This window comes from Lampris incognitus, chromosome 15 (assembly GCF_029633865.1).
Source record: "Lampris incognitus isolate fLamInc1 chromosome 15, fLamInc1.hap2, whole genome shotgun sequence".
Lineage (NCBI taxonomy): Eukaryota > Metazoa > Chordata > Actinopteri > Lampriformes > Lampridae > Lampris > Lampris incognitus.
This window is the reverse complement of record NC_079225.1, coordinates 45,161,398-45,179,101: the sequence shown is the minus strand read 5'-3', so window position 1 is coordinate 45,179,101 and position 17,704 is coordinate 45,161,398. Positions and strand designations below refer to the sequence as shown.

At 47.5% G+C, this 17,704-nt stretch overlaps 1 protein-coding gene across 1 annotated transcript; it reads right to left on the bottom strand.

Moving 5' to 3' along the window:
* Positions 1–10,888: 10,888 nt before the first annotated feature.
* Positions 10,889–13,144, bottom strand: LOC130125358 (forkhead box protein A2-like). The gene is made up of 2 exons (XM_056294915.1): positions 13,076–13,144; positions 10,889–12,028 (listed from the first exon to the last, which is right to left on the bottom strand). Exons 1-2 carry the CDS (start codon positions 13,142–13,144, stop codon positions 10,889–10,891), a joined length of 1,209 nt encoding a protein of 402 aa, XP_056150890.1.
* Positions 13,145–17,704: the final 4,560 nt, after the last annotated feature.

The following is a 17,704-nucleotide window of genomic DNA, read 5'->3' as shown; positions in this document are numbered from 1 at the left end:
GTTCATGGTGGTGGTGGACATGGTCCACATGACTTTACCCCTCCGACCAGTAGTTCATGGCGGTGGTGGACATGGTCCACATGACTTTACCCCTCCGACCAGTACTTCATGGTGGTGGTGGACATGGTCCACATGACTTTACCCCTCCGACCAGTTCATGGTGGTGGTGGACATGGTCCACATGACTTTACCCCTCCGACCAGTAGTTCATGGTGGTGGTGGACATGGTCCACATGACTTTACCCCTCCGACCAGTAGTTCATGACGGTGGTGGACATGGTCCACATGACTTTACCCCTCCGACCAGTACTTCATGGTGGTGGTGGACATGGTCCACATGACTTTACCCCTCCGACCAGTAGTTCATGGTGGTGGTGGACATGGTCCACATGACTTTACCCCTCCGACCAGTAGTTCATGGTGGTGGTGGACATGGTCCACATGACTTTACCCCTCCGACCAGTAGTTCATGGCGGTGGTGGACATGGTCCACATGACTTTACCCCTCCGACCAGTACTTCATGGCGGTGGTGGACATGGTCCACATGACTTTACCCCTCCGACCAGTAGTTCATGGTGGTGGTGGACATGGTCCACATGACTTTACCCCTCCGACCAGTACTTCATGACGGTGGTGGACATGGTCCACATGACTTTACCCCTCCGACCAGTAGTTCATGGTGGTGGACATGGTCCACATGACTTTACCCCTCCGACCAGTAGTTCATGGCGGTGGTGGACATGGTCCACATGACTTTACCCCTCCGACCAGTAGTTCATGGTGGTGGTGGACATGGTCCACATGACTTTACCCCTCCGACCAGTAGTTCATGGTGGTGGTGGACATGGTCCACATGACTTTACCCCTCCGACCAGTAGTTCATGGTGGTGGTGGACATGGTCCACATGTCCTTACCCCTCCGACCAGTACTTCATGGTGGTGGTGGACATGGTCCACATGACTTTACCCCTCCGACCAGTACTTCATGGCGGTGGTGGACATGGTCCACATGACTTTACCCCTCCGACCAGTACTTCATGGTGGTGGTGGACATGGTCCACATGACTTTACCCCTCCGACCAGTACTTCATGGTGGTGGTGGACATGGTCCACATGAGGCAGACATGGTCCACATGACTTTACCCCTCCGACCAGTAGTTCATGGTGGTGATGGACATGGTCCACATGACTTTACCCCTCCGACCAGTAGTTCATGGTGGTGGTGGACATGGTCCACATGACTTTACCCCTCCAACCAGAAGTTCAACGCGGTGGTGGACATGGTCCACATGACTTTATCCCTCCGACCAGTACTTCATGGTGGTGGTGGACATGGTCCACATGACTTTACCCCTCCGACCAGTAGTTCATGGTGGTGGTGGACATGGTCCACATGACTTTACCCCTCCGACCAGTAGTTCATGGTGGTGGACATGGTCCACATGACTTTATCCCTCCGACCAGTACTTCATGGTGGTGGTGGACATGGTCCACATGACTTTACCCCTCCGACCAGTAGTTCATGGTGGTGGTGGACATGGTCCACATGACTTTACCCCTCCGACCAGTAGTTCATGGTGGTGATGGACATGGTCCACATGACTTTACCCCTCCGACCAGTACTTCATGGTGGTGGTGGACATGGTCCACATGACTTTACCCCTCCGACCAGTAGTTCATGGTGGTGGTGGACATGGTCCACATGACTTTACCCCTCCGACCAGTACTTCATGGTGGTGGTGGACATGGTCCACATGACTTTACCCCTCCGACCAGTACTTCATGGTGGTGGACATGGTCCACATGACTTTACCCCTCCGACCAGTAGATCATGGTGGTGTTGGACATGGTCCACATGACTTTACCCCTCCGACCAGTACTTCATGGTGGTGGTGGACATGGTCCACATGACTTTACCCCTCCGACCAGTACTTCATGGTGGTGGACATGGTCCACATGACTTTACCCCTCCGACCAGTAGTTCATGGTGGTGGTGGTGGACATGGTCCACATGACTTTACCCCTCCGACCAGTACTTCATGGTGGTGGAGGACATGGTCCACATGACTTTACCCCTCCGACCAGTAGTTCATGGTGGTGGTGGACATGGTCCACATGACTTTACCCCTCCGACCAGTACTTCATGGTGGTGGAGGACATGGTCCACATGACTTTACCCCTCCGACCAGGAGTTCATGGCGGTGGTGGACATGGTCCACATGACTTTACCCCTCCGACCAGTACTTCATGGTGGTGGTGGACATGGTCCACATGACTTTACCCCTCCGACCAGTACTTCATGGTGGTGGACATGGTCCACATGACTTTACCCCTCCGACCAGTAGTTCATGGTGGTGGTGGACATGGTCCACATGACTTTACCCCTCCGACCAGTAGTTCATGGTGGTGGTGGTGGACATGGTCCACATGACTTTACCCCTCCGACCAGTACTTCATGGTGGTGGAGGACATGGTCCACATGACTTTACCCCTCCGACCAGTAGTTCATGGTGGTGGTGGACATGGTCCACATGACTTTACCCCTCCGACCAGTAGTTCATGGTGGTGGTGGACATGGTCCACATGACTTTACCCCTCCAACCAGAAGTTCAAGGCGGTGGTGGACATGGTCCACATGACTTTACCCCTCCGACCAGTACTTCATGGTGGTGGTGGACATGGTCCACATGACTTTACCCCTCCGACCAGTAGTTCATGGTGGTGGTGGACATGGTCCACATGACCTTACCCCTCCGACCAGTAGTTCATGGTGGTGGTGGACATGGTCCACATGACTTTACCCCTCCGACCAGTACTTCATGGTGGTGGTGGACATGGTCCACACGACCTTACCCCTCCGACCAGTAGTTCATGGTGGTGGTGGACATGGTCCACACGACCTTACCCCTCCGACCAGTACTTCATGGTGGTGGTGGACATGGTCCACATGACTTTACCCCTCCGACCAGTAGTTCATGGTGGTGGTGGACATGGTCCACATGACTTTACCCCTCCGACCAGTAGTTCATGGTGGTGGTGGTGGACATGGTCCACATGACTTTACCCCTCCGACCAGTACTTCATGGTGGTGGAGGACATGGTCCACATGACTTTACCCCTCCGACCAGTAGTTCATGGTGGTGGTGGACATGGTCCACATGACTTTACCCCTCCGACCAGTAGTTCATGGTGGTGGTGGACATGGTCCACACGACCTTACCCCTCCGACCAGTAGTTCATGGTGGTGGTGGACATGGTCCACATGACTTTACCCCTCCAACCAGAAGTTCATGGTGGTGGTGGACATGGTCCACACGACCTTACCCCTCCGACCAGTACTTCATGGTGGTGGTGGACATGGTCCACATGACTTTACCCCTCCGACCAGTAGTTCATGGTGGTGGTGGACATGGTCCACACGACCTTACCCCTCCGACCAGTACTTCATGGTGGTGGTGGACATGGTCCACATGACTTTACCCCTCCAACCAGAAGTTCATGGTGGTGGTGGACATGGTCCACACGACCTTACCCCTCCGACCAGTACTTCATGGTGGTGGACATGTTGGGTGAGTGTGTGTTGTGTGTGAGCACGCTCGCTGCTCTGAGGTTCAGTGAAGGACGGCGGTGACCGTTCACAGTGGCCTCTTGGACTGTCGGCCTGTCGTCTGACACACAGACCTGGGGTCAGACCTGAGATCGGACCTGGGATCAGACCTGAGATCGGACCTGGGATGAGACCTGGGATCAGACCTGGGATCAGACCTGGGGTCAGACCTGGGATCGGACCTGGGATCAGACCTGGGATCGGACCTGGGATCGGACCTGGGATCGGACCTGGGATCAGACCTGGGGTCAGACCTGGGATCGGACCTGGGATCGGACCTGGGATCAGACCTGGGGTCAGACCTGGGATCAGACCTGGGATCGGACCTGGGATTGGACCTGGGATCAGACCTGTGATCAGACCTGGGATCAGACCTGGGGTCAGACCTGGGATCGGACCTGGGATCAGACTTGGGATCAGACCTGGGATCAGACCTGGGATCGGACCTTTGATCAGACCTGGGGTCAGACAGGACTGGTAGGTAAGTAAAAGATCCCATTCACATCTGCCATTAAAACGAGTCTTATGTAGTTGGGTGAGGTCAGATCTTTCCAGGGCCTCATTGATGAAATACTCTGACACACACACACACACACACACACACACACACACACACACACACACACACACACACACACACACACACACACACACACACACACACACACACACACACACGTTGTTCTGACACTGGTGGAATTGATACAATACCTCATAAAAAGGCTCTGATGTCACAGGGATCGGCGGTTCGAATCCCCGTGTTACCTCCAGCTTGGTCGGGCGTCCCTACAGACACAATTGGCCGTGTCTGCGGGTGGGCAGCATGATGTCCTGGTCGCTGCACTAGCGCCTCCTCTGGTCGGTCGGGGCGCCTGTTTGGGGGGGAGGGGGAACTGGGGGGGGGAATAGCGTGATCCTCCCATGTGCTACGTCCCCCTGGTGAAACTCCTCACTGTCAGGTGAAAAGAAGCGGCTGGTGACTCCACATGTATGGGAGGAGGCATTGTGGTAGTCTGCAGCCTCCCCGGATCAGCAGAGGGGGTGGAGCAGCAGAGGGGGTGGAGCAGCAGAGGAGGTGGAGCAGCAGGGTTTTCTGTCGGGACAGTGTCGGCCATTTTGAACGCAGCTTCCACATCCAGCCATGTGACGACGGTCCTACAGGAGGAGGAAGGAGGAGAGCCGGCTCTTCCTGCAGCTCTCAAACCCCTTCGAACCAGGGCTGGCCGATGGGGACACGATCCAGTATCACAGTACTTTTGAGCGAAGACCTCCATATCGATACGTTCATGGCGTTCTAGAGATCACTGTTGGTGCGCGCACAAAATATTTACACAATGTTATTTCTGATAAACACTCGGCTGTGATGTCCACACAGGTAGAGACACATAACAGACCAGCGAGACCGGTCCAACACGCTCAGAACACTGCATCTGTACTGTCACGCAGCCTGTACAACCAGCCAGAGACAACACTCCTGTCATATCACCGCGTCACCATGTCACCATGTCACCATGTCACCACGTCACCACGTCACCATGTCACCGCATCGCCACTTCACTATATCACCATGTCACCACATCACCACTTCACTACTTCACCATGTCACCGTGTCACCACGTCACCATGTCACCATGTCACTATATCACCATGTCACCGAATCACCACTTCACGATATCACCATGTCACCACGTCACGATATCACCATGTCACCACATCACGATATCACCATGTCACCATGTCACCTAATCACCACTTCACGATATCACCATGTCACCACGTCACGATATCACCATGTCACCACATCACGATATCACCATGTCACCATGTCACCACGTCACCATGTCACCGTGTCACCACGTCACCACGTCACCATGTCACCATGTCACCACGTCACCACGTCACCATGTCACCGCATCGCCACTTCACTATATCACCACTTCACTACTTCACCATGTCACCACATCACCATGTCACTACTTCACCACATCACCATGTCACCACGTCACCACGTCACCATGTCACCACGTCACGATATCACCATGTCACCATGTCACCACGTCACCATGTCACCACGTCACCATGTCACCACGTCACCACGTCACCACGTCACCACATCACCATGTCACCGCATCGCCACTTCACTATATCACCACTTCACTACTTCACCATGTCACCACATCACCATGTCACTACTTCACCACGTCACCATGTCACCACGCCACCGCATCACCACTTCACTATTTCACCATGTGACCGCATCACCACTTCACCACGTCACCACTTCACCACGTCACATGTCACTACTTCACCATGTCACCACTTCACTATTTCACCATGTCACCACTTCACCACTTCACCATGTCACCATATCACTATATCACCATGTCACCGCATCACCACTTCACCACGTCACCATGTCACCACGTCACCACTTCACAACTTCACTATAGCACCATGTCACCGCATCACCACTTCACCACGTCACCACTTCACCACGTCACTATATCACCATGTCACCGCATCAGCACTTCACTATATCACCATGTCACCGCATCACCACTTCACCACGTCACCACGTCACCACTTCACCACGTCACCATGTCACCACGTCACCATGTCACCACATCACCATGTCACCACGTCACCATGTCACCACATCACATGTCACCACATCACTCATCTTAACTTTCAGTACAGTATGTCTGAGCACCAGGAACAGATCCTGCGTTCTTCCCCGCAGAGCCGAGCTGTGATAAAGTCTGTATGAAGGTCTAAACGTGATTGAGGTCCTTTAGGACTTTTCATCGTCCAGATCATTTCCTGTGACCACAACGTGTTGTGTACAGTCAGCGGGGGTGTGTATACGAGCCTTTACCCATGTCTGATCTCCATCATGTCTGATCTCCATCATGTCCGACCTCCATCGTGTCTGATCTCCATCGTGTCTGATCTCCATCGTGTCTGATCTCCATCATGTCCGATCTCCATCATGTCTGATCTCCATCATGTCCGATCTCCATCATGTCTGATCTCCATCGTGTCTGATCTCCATCGTGTCTGATCTCCATCATGTCCGATCTCCATCATGTCCGACCTCCATCATGTCTGACCTCCATCGTGTCTGATCTCCATCGTGTCTGATCTCCATCATGTCCGATCTCCATCATGTCCGACCTCCATCATGTCTGACCTCCATCGTGTCTGATCTCCATCGTGTCTGATCTCCATCATGTCCGATCTCCATCATGTCCGACCTCCATCATGTCCGACCTCCATCGTGTCTGATCTCCATCATATCTGACCTCCATCATGTCCGACCTCCATCATGTCTGACCTCCATCATGTCTGATCTCCATCGTGTCTGACCTCCATTGTGCCTGATCTTCATTAGTGAGTCATGTAAGGGCCACAGATGAACTTTCTGAGAAAGCATCTGACTGTAGGTAACACAGGAGAGGTCACATCAGTCGTTTACTCAGGCGGAGAAGAGCAGGAGGCTTTTTGTGGTTGGCTAAAAAATGACTTACGTTAATTATTATTAGGATTTATGATTATAATTACGATTATTATTATCATCACGAAGATTAATTATTATTATAATTAAAAGTATGATTATTGTTATGATTATAATTGTGATTATGATTATTATGATTACTAAGACTGATTATAATTGTGATTACAATGGCTATTATTATTATTATTATTGTTGTTGTTGTTATTGTTGTTGTTATTAATAATAACAATATTATTCATCTAGCTCATTGTAGTACATGTGGGATTAGTTTCCGGTTCCAGACTGGTGAAGAAGAGTCCAGTTTCATGTCACACGTCTTGGTCTTCAACTTTTATCTGTAAATTCAAGCTTTACCCTAAAATCTCACTGATTTCATCATTTTACCATCGTTAACATGTTGACATGTCTTTATCAAGAGTATATCATGCTAATTAACATGTTGACGTGTCTTTATCAAGAGTATATCATGCTAATTATCATGTTGACATGTCTTTATCAAGAGTATATCATGCTAATTATCATGTTAACATGTTGACATGTCTTTATCAAGAGTATATCATGCTAATGATCATGTTGACATTTCTTTATCAAGAGTATATCATGCTAATTATCATGTTGACGTGTCTTTATCAAGAGTATATCATGCTAATTATCTTGTTGACGTGTCTTTATCAAGAGTATATCATGCTAATTATCATGTTAACATGTTGACATGTCTTTATCAAGAGTATATCATGCTAATTAACATGTTGACATGTCTTTATCAAGAGTATATCATGCTAATTAACATGTTGACATGTCTATCAAGAGTATATCATGCTAATTATCATGTTAACGTGTTGACATGTATTTATCAAGAGTATATCATGATAATTAACATGTTAACGTGTCTTTATCAAGAGTATATCATGCTAATTAACATGTTGACATTTCTTTATCAAGAGTATATCATGCTAATTATCATGTTGACATGTCTTTATCAAGAGTATATCATGCTAATTAACATGTTGACATGTCTTTATCAAGAGTACATCATGCTAATTAACATGTTAACATGTTGACATGTCTTTATAAAGAGTATATCATGCTAATTTAACATGTTAACGTGTCTTTATAAAGGGTATATCATGCTAATTTAACATGTTAACGTGTCTTTATAAAGAGTATATCATGCTAATTTAACATGTTAACGTGTCTTTATAAAGAGTATATCATGCTAATTTAACATGTTAACATGTCTTTATAAAGAGTATATCATGCTAATTTAACATGTTAACGTGTCTTTATAAAGAGTATATCATGCTAATTTAACATGTTAACATGTCTTTATAAAGAGTATATCATGCTAATTTTACATGTTAACGTGTCTTTATAAAGAGTATATCATGCTAATTTAACATGTTAACGTGTCTTTATAAAGAGTATATCATGCTAATTTAACATGTTAACATGTCTTTATAAAGAGTATATCATGCTAATTTTACATGTTAACGTGTCTTTATAAAGAGTATATCATGCTAATTTTACATGTTAACATGTTAAATTAGCATGATATAAAAGAGTATATCATGCTAATTTTACATGTTAACATGTAAAATTAGCATGATATACTCTTTATAAAGACACGTTAACATGTAAAATTAGTATGATATACTCTTTATAAAGACGTGTTAACATGTCTTTATAAAGAGTATAAAGTGCACTCCATACTGCTGCAGGCTTCACATTGGCTCTGACTGATTGACTGCGCGCGCGTGTGTGTGTGTGTGCGTGTGTGTGTGCGTGTGTGTGTGTGTGTGTGATAAGGTGGTTGTTTATTAGTGGAGTGGGAGAAGGACTTGGCCGGGTGAAGGATCTGATGCAGTTTGAATCAGCGGAGTTTTATTCTCCAGCTCTTACAGAGGACCCCACCACATCCGCATCCTTCATCTGGCCTGACTTATATGTTCCACAGGATAGATACCGTTTTCCCAGTCTTACCAGTCTAAGTAACAGCCTTCCTGCCCCGGTAGTAGCGTAGGGTGCTGCGTGTGTGGACTGAATCATGTGTCAGATGGTTGTTATGTGGACTGGTGTCCGGACTGGGGTTACTGGTTAACATGGACTCCATTGTGGTGTCTTATCTCAGGTCAGTGTGATTGCTCTCTGACCCCTGATAACAACAGACCACTTCATACAGACGACACGTTAGTCTCCCACCTTATTCCAGTACCACAAGGAGCAACACACACTGGTTTTCTACGTTTCACACACAACCTGTATGGAATTAACAAGGATTTATGTTTTCTGTTAGCGTTTTCTTGTATATCTACTACTACTAATACTACTACTACTGCTACTACTTTCGGCTGCTCCCGTTAGGGGTCGCCACAGCGGGTAATTTGTATATCTATTTATCATACATGGATTATATATAATAACTATGTAATAAATACATATCATATATATATATATAGATAATATATAGATAACAAAATATATATTATATACAATGTATACATGTATTTATTATACATATTTTATTTTATATATACATCTCTATGTATTTCTTAAATGTATGTATTTATATTTACAATATTTATGATATATAATATATAGCTAACACAATATATATTTATGTATTTATTTTATATATAAATATTTGTGCATTTATTATATGCATACATTTATGTAATTATTTGTACATATATATAATTTTTAACCGGAAACCATCAGTGGTGTTGGTAAGATTGCTCAACAAATGAAGAGCAAAATATTGTATTATTGAATGAATATTGTATCCGACACCTATCTTAATTCTTTACACACATATATATATATAGTATATTTATATAATTATGCGCGACGCACGAAACAAGCTTGTACTGAAATGCATTAAAGTTTTTGTGCTGCATCTATCTTAATATATGATTATATTAATATATGTTATATTAATATATGATTATATTAATATTTGATTATTTTAATATATATTATCTTAATATATGATTATGTTAACATATATTATATCAATATTTGATTATATTAATATATATTATCTGAATATATGATTATATTAATATATATTATCTTAATATGTATTATCTTAATATATGGTTATATTAATATATATTATCTTAATATCTGATTATATTAATATATATTATCTTAATATATGATTATCTTAATATGTATTATCTTGATATATGATTATATTAATATATATTATCTTAATATATATTATCTTAATATATGGTTATATTAATATATATTATCTTAATATATATTATATTAATATATGGTTATATTAATATATATTATCTTAATATATGGTTATATTAATATATATTATCTTAATATATGATTATATTAATATATATTATCTTAATATCTGATTATATTAGTATGGGGTTATATTAAGATAATATTCTCTTGTTATCTTAACGTGTATCCGGACTAGAGTGTAGTTGCTGGGTGTCGCCGTGCTGGTGTCCTCCCTTGTGTGGACAAGGAGGCGACACAAGGAGCAGGCTCCACATCGGGAAGAACACAGTAAACTTAAAGCGTGTTGTTAAAAAGACTTTATCTGCTGTCCAACACCGACATGCACGGGTACACCGATGACCGCCGGATCTCTGACCCATGAAGGAGGTCCTGCTGGGTCAGTCTGGGATCCGCTCGGAACCGTGAGACCAACTCCACACATGATGCCCCCCGGGTCTGTCTGCGCACACACACACACACACACACACACGCACGCACGCACGCACGCGCGTTGGCGGCAGGCTTACGAGGGGTTGGTGACGGAGCGGGGATACACACCTTGGTAATACGACGGCTCGCTGACCGGGCCGTCGAAGCCGCCTTTGGCGGCCAGAACCGACGGACCGAGTCCGTACTGCACCGCCGGCTCGCACGGCCTCCAGTCCGCCTTGTGGTGCTGCTGCTCGGCCGACATCAGGTTGTTGATGGAGAACGGGTGGTTGAAGGAGTAGTGGTGGTGTTGGTGGTGGTGGTGGTGGTGGTGCTCCGCTTTCAGGTGGGCGTGCGCGTCGTGCACGAGGAACGGGTGTTGGTGATGGGGGAGCGGTTGGTGCGTCTGCGGGACGGGGGACGGGACGCGAGCGGGACTCCGCGGCGCCGGTTTCGCCGCGGACCTTTTGCCGTCCGCTTTACCGGAGGCGGGGTTCGGATTCGTGCCGGTTCCGGCGCGGCTGCCCGGCCCGCCGCCGCCCTCCGCCTCACCGCCCGCGTCCTTGGCGCGCGCTCCGTGGCTCTTAAAGCGCTTCTGCCGGCGGAGGTAGCAGCCGTTCTCGAACATGTTCCCGGAGTCCGGGTGGAGGGCCCAGAAGGAGCCTTTGCCCGGCCGGTCCGGGGTCCGGGGCACTTTGACGAAACAGTCGTTGAAGGAGAGAGAGTGCCGGATGGAGTTCTGCCAGCGCTGCTGGTTCTGCCGGTAAAAGGGGAAGAGGTCCATGATCCACTGGTAGATCTCGCTCAGCGTCAGCGTCTTGGCGGCGGACTGCTGGATCGCCATGGTGATGAGGGAGATGTAGGAGTACGGCGGCTTGGCGTGCGTGTAACTCCGCCGGTACGTCTTGGGGTCTCTGGCTCGGACGGCCGGTCCGTAGACCGGGTTCATCACCGCCATGCTGCCGTAGGAGGGGGGCACGACGCTCACGGACGGAGGCTGCGAGCCGAGGGGACTCACGGTGCCGATGGGGGCGATCCCGGAGCCCAAGCCGGCGATGGTCGTCCCCATCCCGTGCGCGGAGGAGCCGGAGCCGGCGGGTGACAGGCCGGACGCCGGGTGACTGACAGCCGTCCCGTTCATGTAGGACACGTTGACGGGAGTCGCGCTCACGTTGGCGGCGGTCATGTAGTTCACTCCTAGACCGGAATTCATGGTCCCTGCGGCGGGGTAACACTGAAACCACACACGCACGCACACGCACACACACACACACACACGTGTAACCGTTAGTCCCTCGGGATATCGTCAGTATTTGCACAGGAAAAACCAACTTATTTCCATCAGCAGCAGCAGAAGAAGAAGAAGAAGAAGAGGAAGAAGAAGAAGAAGAGCAGCGTGTTGTAATGGACGCCAGACGGCCTGGAGTCTGGAGTCTTCTTGGAGTCTGGAGTCTGGAGTCTGGAGTCTGGAGTCTTCATTCAGCCTAAATTAAACCAGGCACGTCTCACAATATTTGGGCTGGTTGAAAATAAGTTAAGAATATAGTTCAGCGAAGTGTGGCGTAAAACGCGTCCGCATGTGGCCCGGTGTGACGTCAGGAAGACTCACAAGACACGAGAGACAACAACATCTATCTATCTATCTATCTATCTATCTATCTATCTATCTATCTATCTATCTATCTATCTATCTATCTATCTATCGATCCATCCATCCATCTATCGATCCATCCATCCATCTATCTATCGATCCATCTATCTATCTATCTATCTATCTATCTATCTATCTATCTATCTATCTATCTATCTATCTATCTATCTATCTATCTATCTATCTATCTATCTATCTATCTATCTATCTATCTATCTGTCTATCTGTCTATCTGTCTGTCTATCTATCTATCTATCTATCTATCTATCTATCTATCTATCTATCTATCTATCTATCCATCTATCCATCTATCCATCTATCCATCCATCCATCTATCTATCTATCTATCTATCTATCTATCTATCTATCTATCTATCTATCTATCTATCTATCTATCTATCTATCTATCTATCTATCTATCTATCTATCTATCTATCTATCTATCTATCTATCTATCTATCTATCTATCCATCTATCTATCGATCTATCTATCGTGGACGTTTCTTGGAGCTGCCTCTCCACACCCCCCTGGCAGGGGTGTCCGTCCCCCCGGTCCACATGTGACGGCGCGTGTTACTACGCGGTTAATACGGACTTGCAGAACCAGACCAGAACACACACTGAACCCACCTCGGCCTCCGCGTAGTAGCCGCTCCACTCTACGTGGTCGTGGCCCTCCATCTTCACAGCTCCCAGCATCGCGGACGGTCCGAAATGAAGTCAAGCCACTCCAAGTGCTGCGCGCGTGAAGAGGAGGAGGAGGAGGCGGAGGAGGAGGAGGAGGAGGAGGCGGAGGACGGAGTGGAGCTCAGCGGCGGCCTACAGTGCGCCTCCGCCCGGGACCTGAGGCGCACTGACGGGGTCGGCTCACTGCTCCGCTGTGACGTTACCTCTGTGTGTGTGTGTGTGTGTGTGTGTGTGTGTGTGTGTGTGTGTGTGTGTGTGTGTGTGTGTGTGTGTGTGTGTGTGTGTGTGTGTGTGTGAAGTCCGTTCCCTCCCTCCGCGAGGGCCGCATTTGAATATTGACACACACCTTGGCACGAGGCTCCGTTCACCTGCGTCCTTATCTGGTCCGGGACTCTTTAATCTCGCCGTTGGCGGAGGAGAAGGAGGACGGGGAACGTTTCAGTTTGTCCCGTTTGTTCTTACCCAGCCTGCGTGAAGGCGGCTGGACGCGGACCTGTGTGGATCCTCTGTGGTCCAGTCTGGACCTGTTCCCGTCCTCCGGCTGTAGAACAAAGCAGCATCAGCTGGCTGCTGTCCTGGCAGGTGGAGGAACATCAGAGGAGCATCAGAGGCGCGTCAGAGGAGCATGAGAGGAGCATCAGAGGAGCATCAGAGGGACAGAGGAGCATGAGAGGAGCATGAGAGGAACATCAGAGGGACAGAGGAGCATGAGAAGAGCGTCAGAGGAGCATGAGAGGAGCGTCAGAGGAGCATCAGAGGGACAGAGGAGCATGAGAGGAGCATGAGAGGAACATCAGAGGGACAGAGGAGCATGAGAAGAGCGTCAGAGGAGCATGAGAGGAGCGTCAGAGGAGCATGAGAGGGACAGAGGAGCACGAGCGGAGCCTGAGAGGAGCCTGAGAGGAGCATGAGAGGAGCATGAGAGGGACAGAGGAGCACGAGAGGAGCCTGAGAGGAGCATGAGAGGAGCATGAGAGGAGCATCAGAGGAGCCTGAGAGGAGCCTGAGAGGAGCATGAGAGGGACAGAGGAGCACGAGAGGAGCCTGAGAGGAGCATGAGAGGAGCCTGAGAGGAGCCTGAGAGGAGCATCAGAGGGACAGAGGAGCATGAGAGGAGCATGAGAGGAGCATGAGAGGAGCCTGAGAGGAGCATGAGAGGAGCCTAAGAGGAGCCTGAGAGGAGCATGAGAGGAGCATGAGAGGGACAGAGGAGCACGAGAGGAGCCTGAGAGGAGCCTGAGAGGAGCATGAGAGGAGCATGAGAGGAGCATGAGAGGAGCATGAGAGGAGCATCAGAGGAGCCTGAGAGGAGCCTGAGAGGAGCATGAGAGGGACAGAGGAGCACGAGAGGAGCCTGAGAGGAGCATGAGAGGAGCCTGAGAGGAGCCTGAGAGGAGCATCAGAGGGACAGAGGAGCATGAGAGGAGCATGAGAGAAGCCTAAGAGGAGCCTGAGAGGAGCATGAGAGGAGCATGAGAGGAGCCTAAGAGGAGCATGAGAGGAGCATCAGAGGAGCATCAGAGGAGCATGAGAGGAGCATCAGAGGAGCATGAGAGGAGCATCAGCACCGCAGCAAACCGAGGCGGTGTGAAGCTCCGGTGTGCGTCCAGACTCTTTTAGCGGGGCAACTTGGGCCGAACCAATTGGGGCGGGTCACGGGCTGCACGCTGCAGGCCCAGATGAGCCTCCGTAGGCCCGTTCTGGTTGGACGGTGGGACGGGTCAACCAGCCGGTCTGTCAGTCACGAGACTCCGTTATCGTCTCCTGAACAGACGCGCGTGCGAAACTGGGGACGTCTGTCAGTGGCTCGTCGGCTCGGCTCCGTGCAGACGTGTCATGTTAACACGTCATGTTATTGATCGCCACACAGGTCACGTGGCGGTCAGACTGTCGGGGCAGTGTTGAACGCAGGTCGCGCGCACAGAATCGGAAACGCGCGGTCACGCGAGCGCAGCGTGGCCAAATTCAACAAAACCATTAAAACCACGATGACCATGAAAACCATTAAAACCGTGAAAACCATTAAAACCACGATGACCATGAAAACCATGAAAACCATTAAAACCACGATGACCATGAAAACCATTAAAACAGTGAAAACCATTAAAACCATGAAAACCATTAAAACCATTAAAACCACGATGACCATTAAAACCATGAAAACCATGAAAAACCATTAAAACCGTGAAAACCATGAAAAACCATTAAAACCGTGAAAACCATTAAAACCGTGAAAACCATTAAAACCATTAAAGCCTCAATGACCATTAAAACCGTGAAAACCATTAAAACCATTAAAACCACGATTACCATTAAAACCATGAAAAACCATTAAAACCGTGAAAACCATTAAAATAATTTTTTGACCACGAAAACCATTAAAACCATTAAAACAGTGAAAACCCATTAAAACCACGAAAACCATTAAAAAACCACGAAAACCATTAAAACCATGAAAATCCATTAAAACCACGAAAATCATGAAAACCCACGAAAACCATTAAAACCATTAAAACCACGATGACCATTAAAACCATGACAACCATGAAAAACAATTAAAACCATTAAAAACCGTGAAAACTATGAAAACCATTAAAACCATTTAAAAATCGCGAAAACCATTAAAACCATTAAACCCGTGAAAACCATTAAAAACCATTAAAAAACCGTGAAAACTATGAAAACCATGAAAACCATTTAAAAAACCACGAAAACCATTAAAACCATTAAAAACACGAAAACCCTTAAAACCATTAAACCCCTGGAAACCAGCACGGGTTGGACCAGCGCGGTTCAGGTCTTGCTGAGTGTCAGTGTGAAGTAGACCAGCGGTGGATCTGAAGGTCCAGTCGTGATGAATGATGTAGAAATTGAAAGCGTCAGAAATTTCCATTTTTTGGAGTGATAATATTATGACTGGAGCCACATATAAGCTATATCAAAGTCAACTGCAATAGTAAAGTGAAAGGTCTTCTAAATCAAACTTCATTTTACACTTTATAATATTCCTTTCCAGTCCCATATACATAACTTACTGTGTGGGGAAATGCATACAAAACAAACACTAATCCAATCTTCAGCCTTCAAAAGAGAGCCATGAGAACTGTAAATAAACCACTGACAGAGAGCAAGCGAAGCCGATCTTTATCAAACCAAAGGCTCGAAAATTTTAAGTTTTGGTCAACTTTAAAATGGTTCATATTATGTACAGAGCAAAATCAATCACATGGAAGTATCCAAACGTTGTTTAAAAAGAGTCAGTTTGATTTGAGAGGAATCTGTAGCTTCAGAAAACAATTAGTGAGGACTAATGAAAAATATGATTGTATTTCAGTCAAAGGAGTGAAATTATGGAATTGCTGTTAAAAATGTGTAAAAATAACATGCTGAACGAATATGAAAATGGATGATCAGAAAGAAACACTGGCATAGAAGGGCAGGGTACAGGATATGTGAGTTGTGTTGTTTTATGTTACCTTCTGAGGTTAATATGATGTGTTAGACCAGTTAGATGTGTTTCATCACTCATCTAAGTGACCTCTTCAGTCTCAACTGACTGCAGGTACCCCACCCTTATAAACAATACAGTGGCATAACGACCCAAACCAATAACCAGTTTCATATGCAAATATGGGTGTGGCCATTAGTTAGAGTTTCGATGGCCATGTGTACTATTCACAGAGGATTGGGGAATAGTTGCAATCACAGTATTGTAAGATGGTGACAGATGTACTCTTAGGCCCCTCCTCGGTTCAGGGATGGTCGTTCCCTCTTCACTTTGGTGGCCTCTTTGACTCCAAGGTTCAAACCAGCGTTCCTCCCTATCAAGGATGTGCACATCCTCATCCCTGAAAGAGTGGCCACTGGCCTGTAGATGGTGTAGACTGTGGAGTCCTGGCCTGTAGATGGTGTAGACTGTGGAGTCCTGGTCTGTAGATGGTGTAGACTGTGGAGTCCTGGTCTGCAGATGGTGTAGACTGTGGAGTCCTTGCCTGTAGATGGTGTAGACTGTGGAGTCCTGGCCTGTAGATGGTGTAGACTGTAGAGTCCTGGTCTGTAGATGGTGTAGACTGTGGAGTCCTGGTCTGTAGATGGTGTAGACTGTGGAGTCCTGGTCTGTAGATGGTGTAGACTGTGGAGTCCTGGTCTGTAGATGCTGTAGACTGTGGAGTCCTGGTCTGTAGATGGTGTAGACTGTGGAGTCCTTGCCTGTAGATGGTGTAGACTGTGGAGTCCTGGTCTGTAGATGGTGTAGACTGTGGAGTCCTGCTCTGTAGATGGTGTAGACTGTGGAGTCCTGGTCTGTAGATGCTGTAGACTGTGGAGTCCTGGTCTGTAGATGGTGTAGACTGTGGAGTCCTTGCCTGTAGATGGTGTAGACTGTGGAGTCCTGGTCTGTAGATGGTGTAGACTGTGGAGTCCTGGTCTGTAGATGGTGTAGACTGTGGAGTCCTGGCCTGTAGATGGTGTAGACTGTGGAGTCCTGGCCTGTAGATGGTGTAGACTGTGGAGTCCTGGTCTGTAGATGGTGTAGACTGTGGAGTCCTTGCCTGTAGATGGTGTAGACTGTGG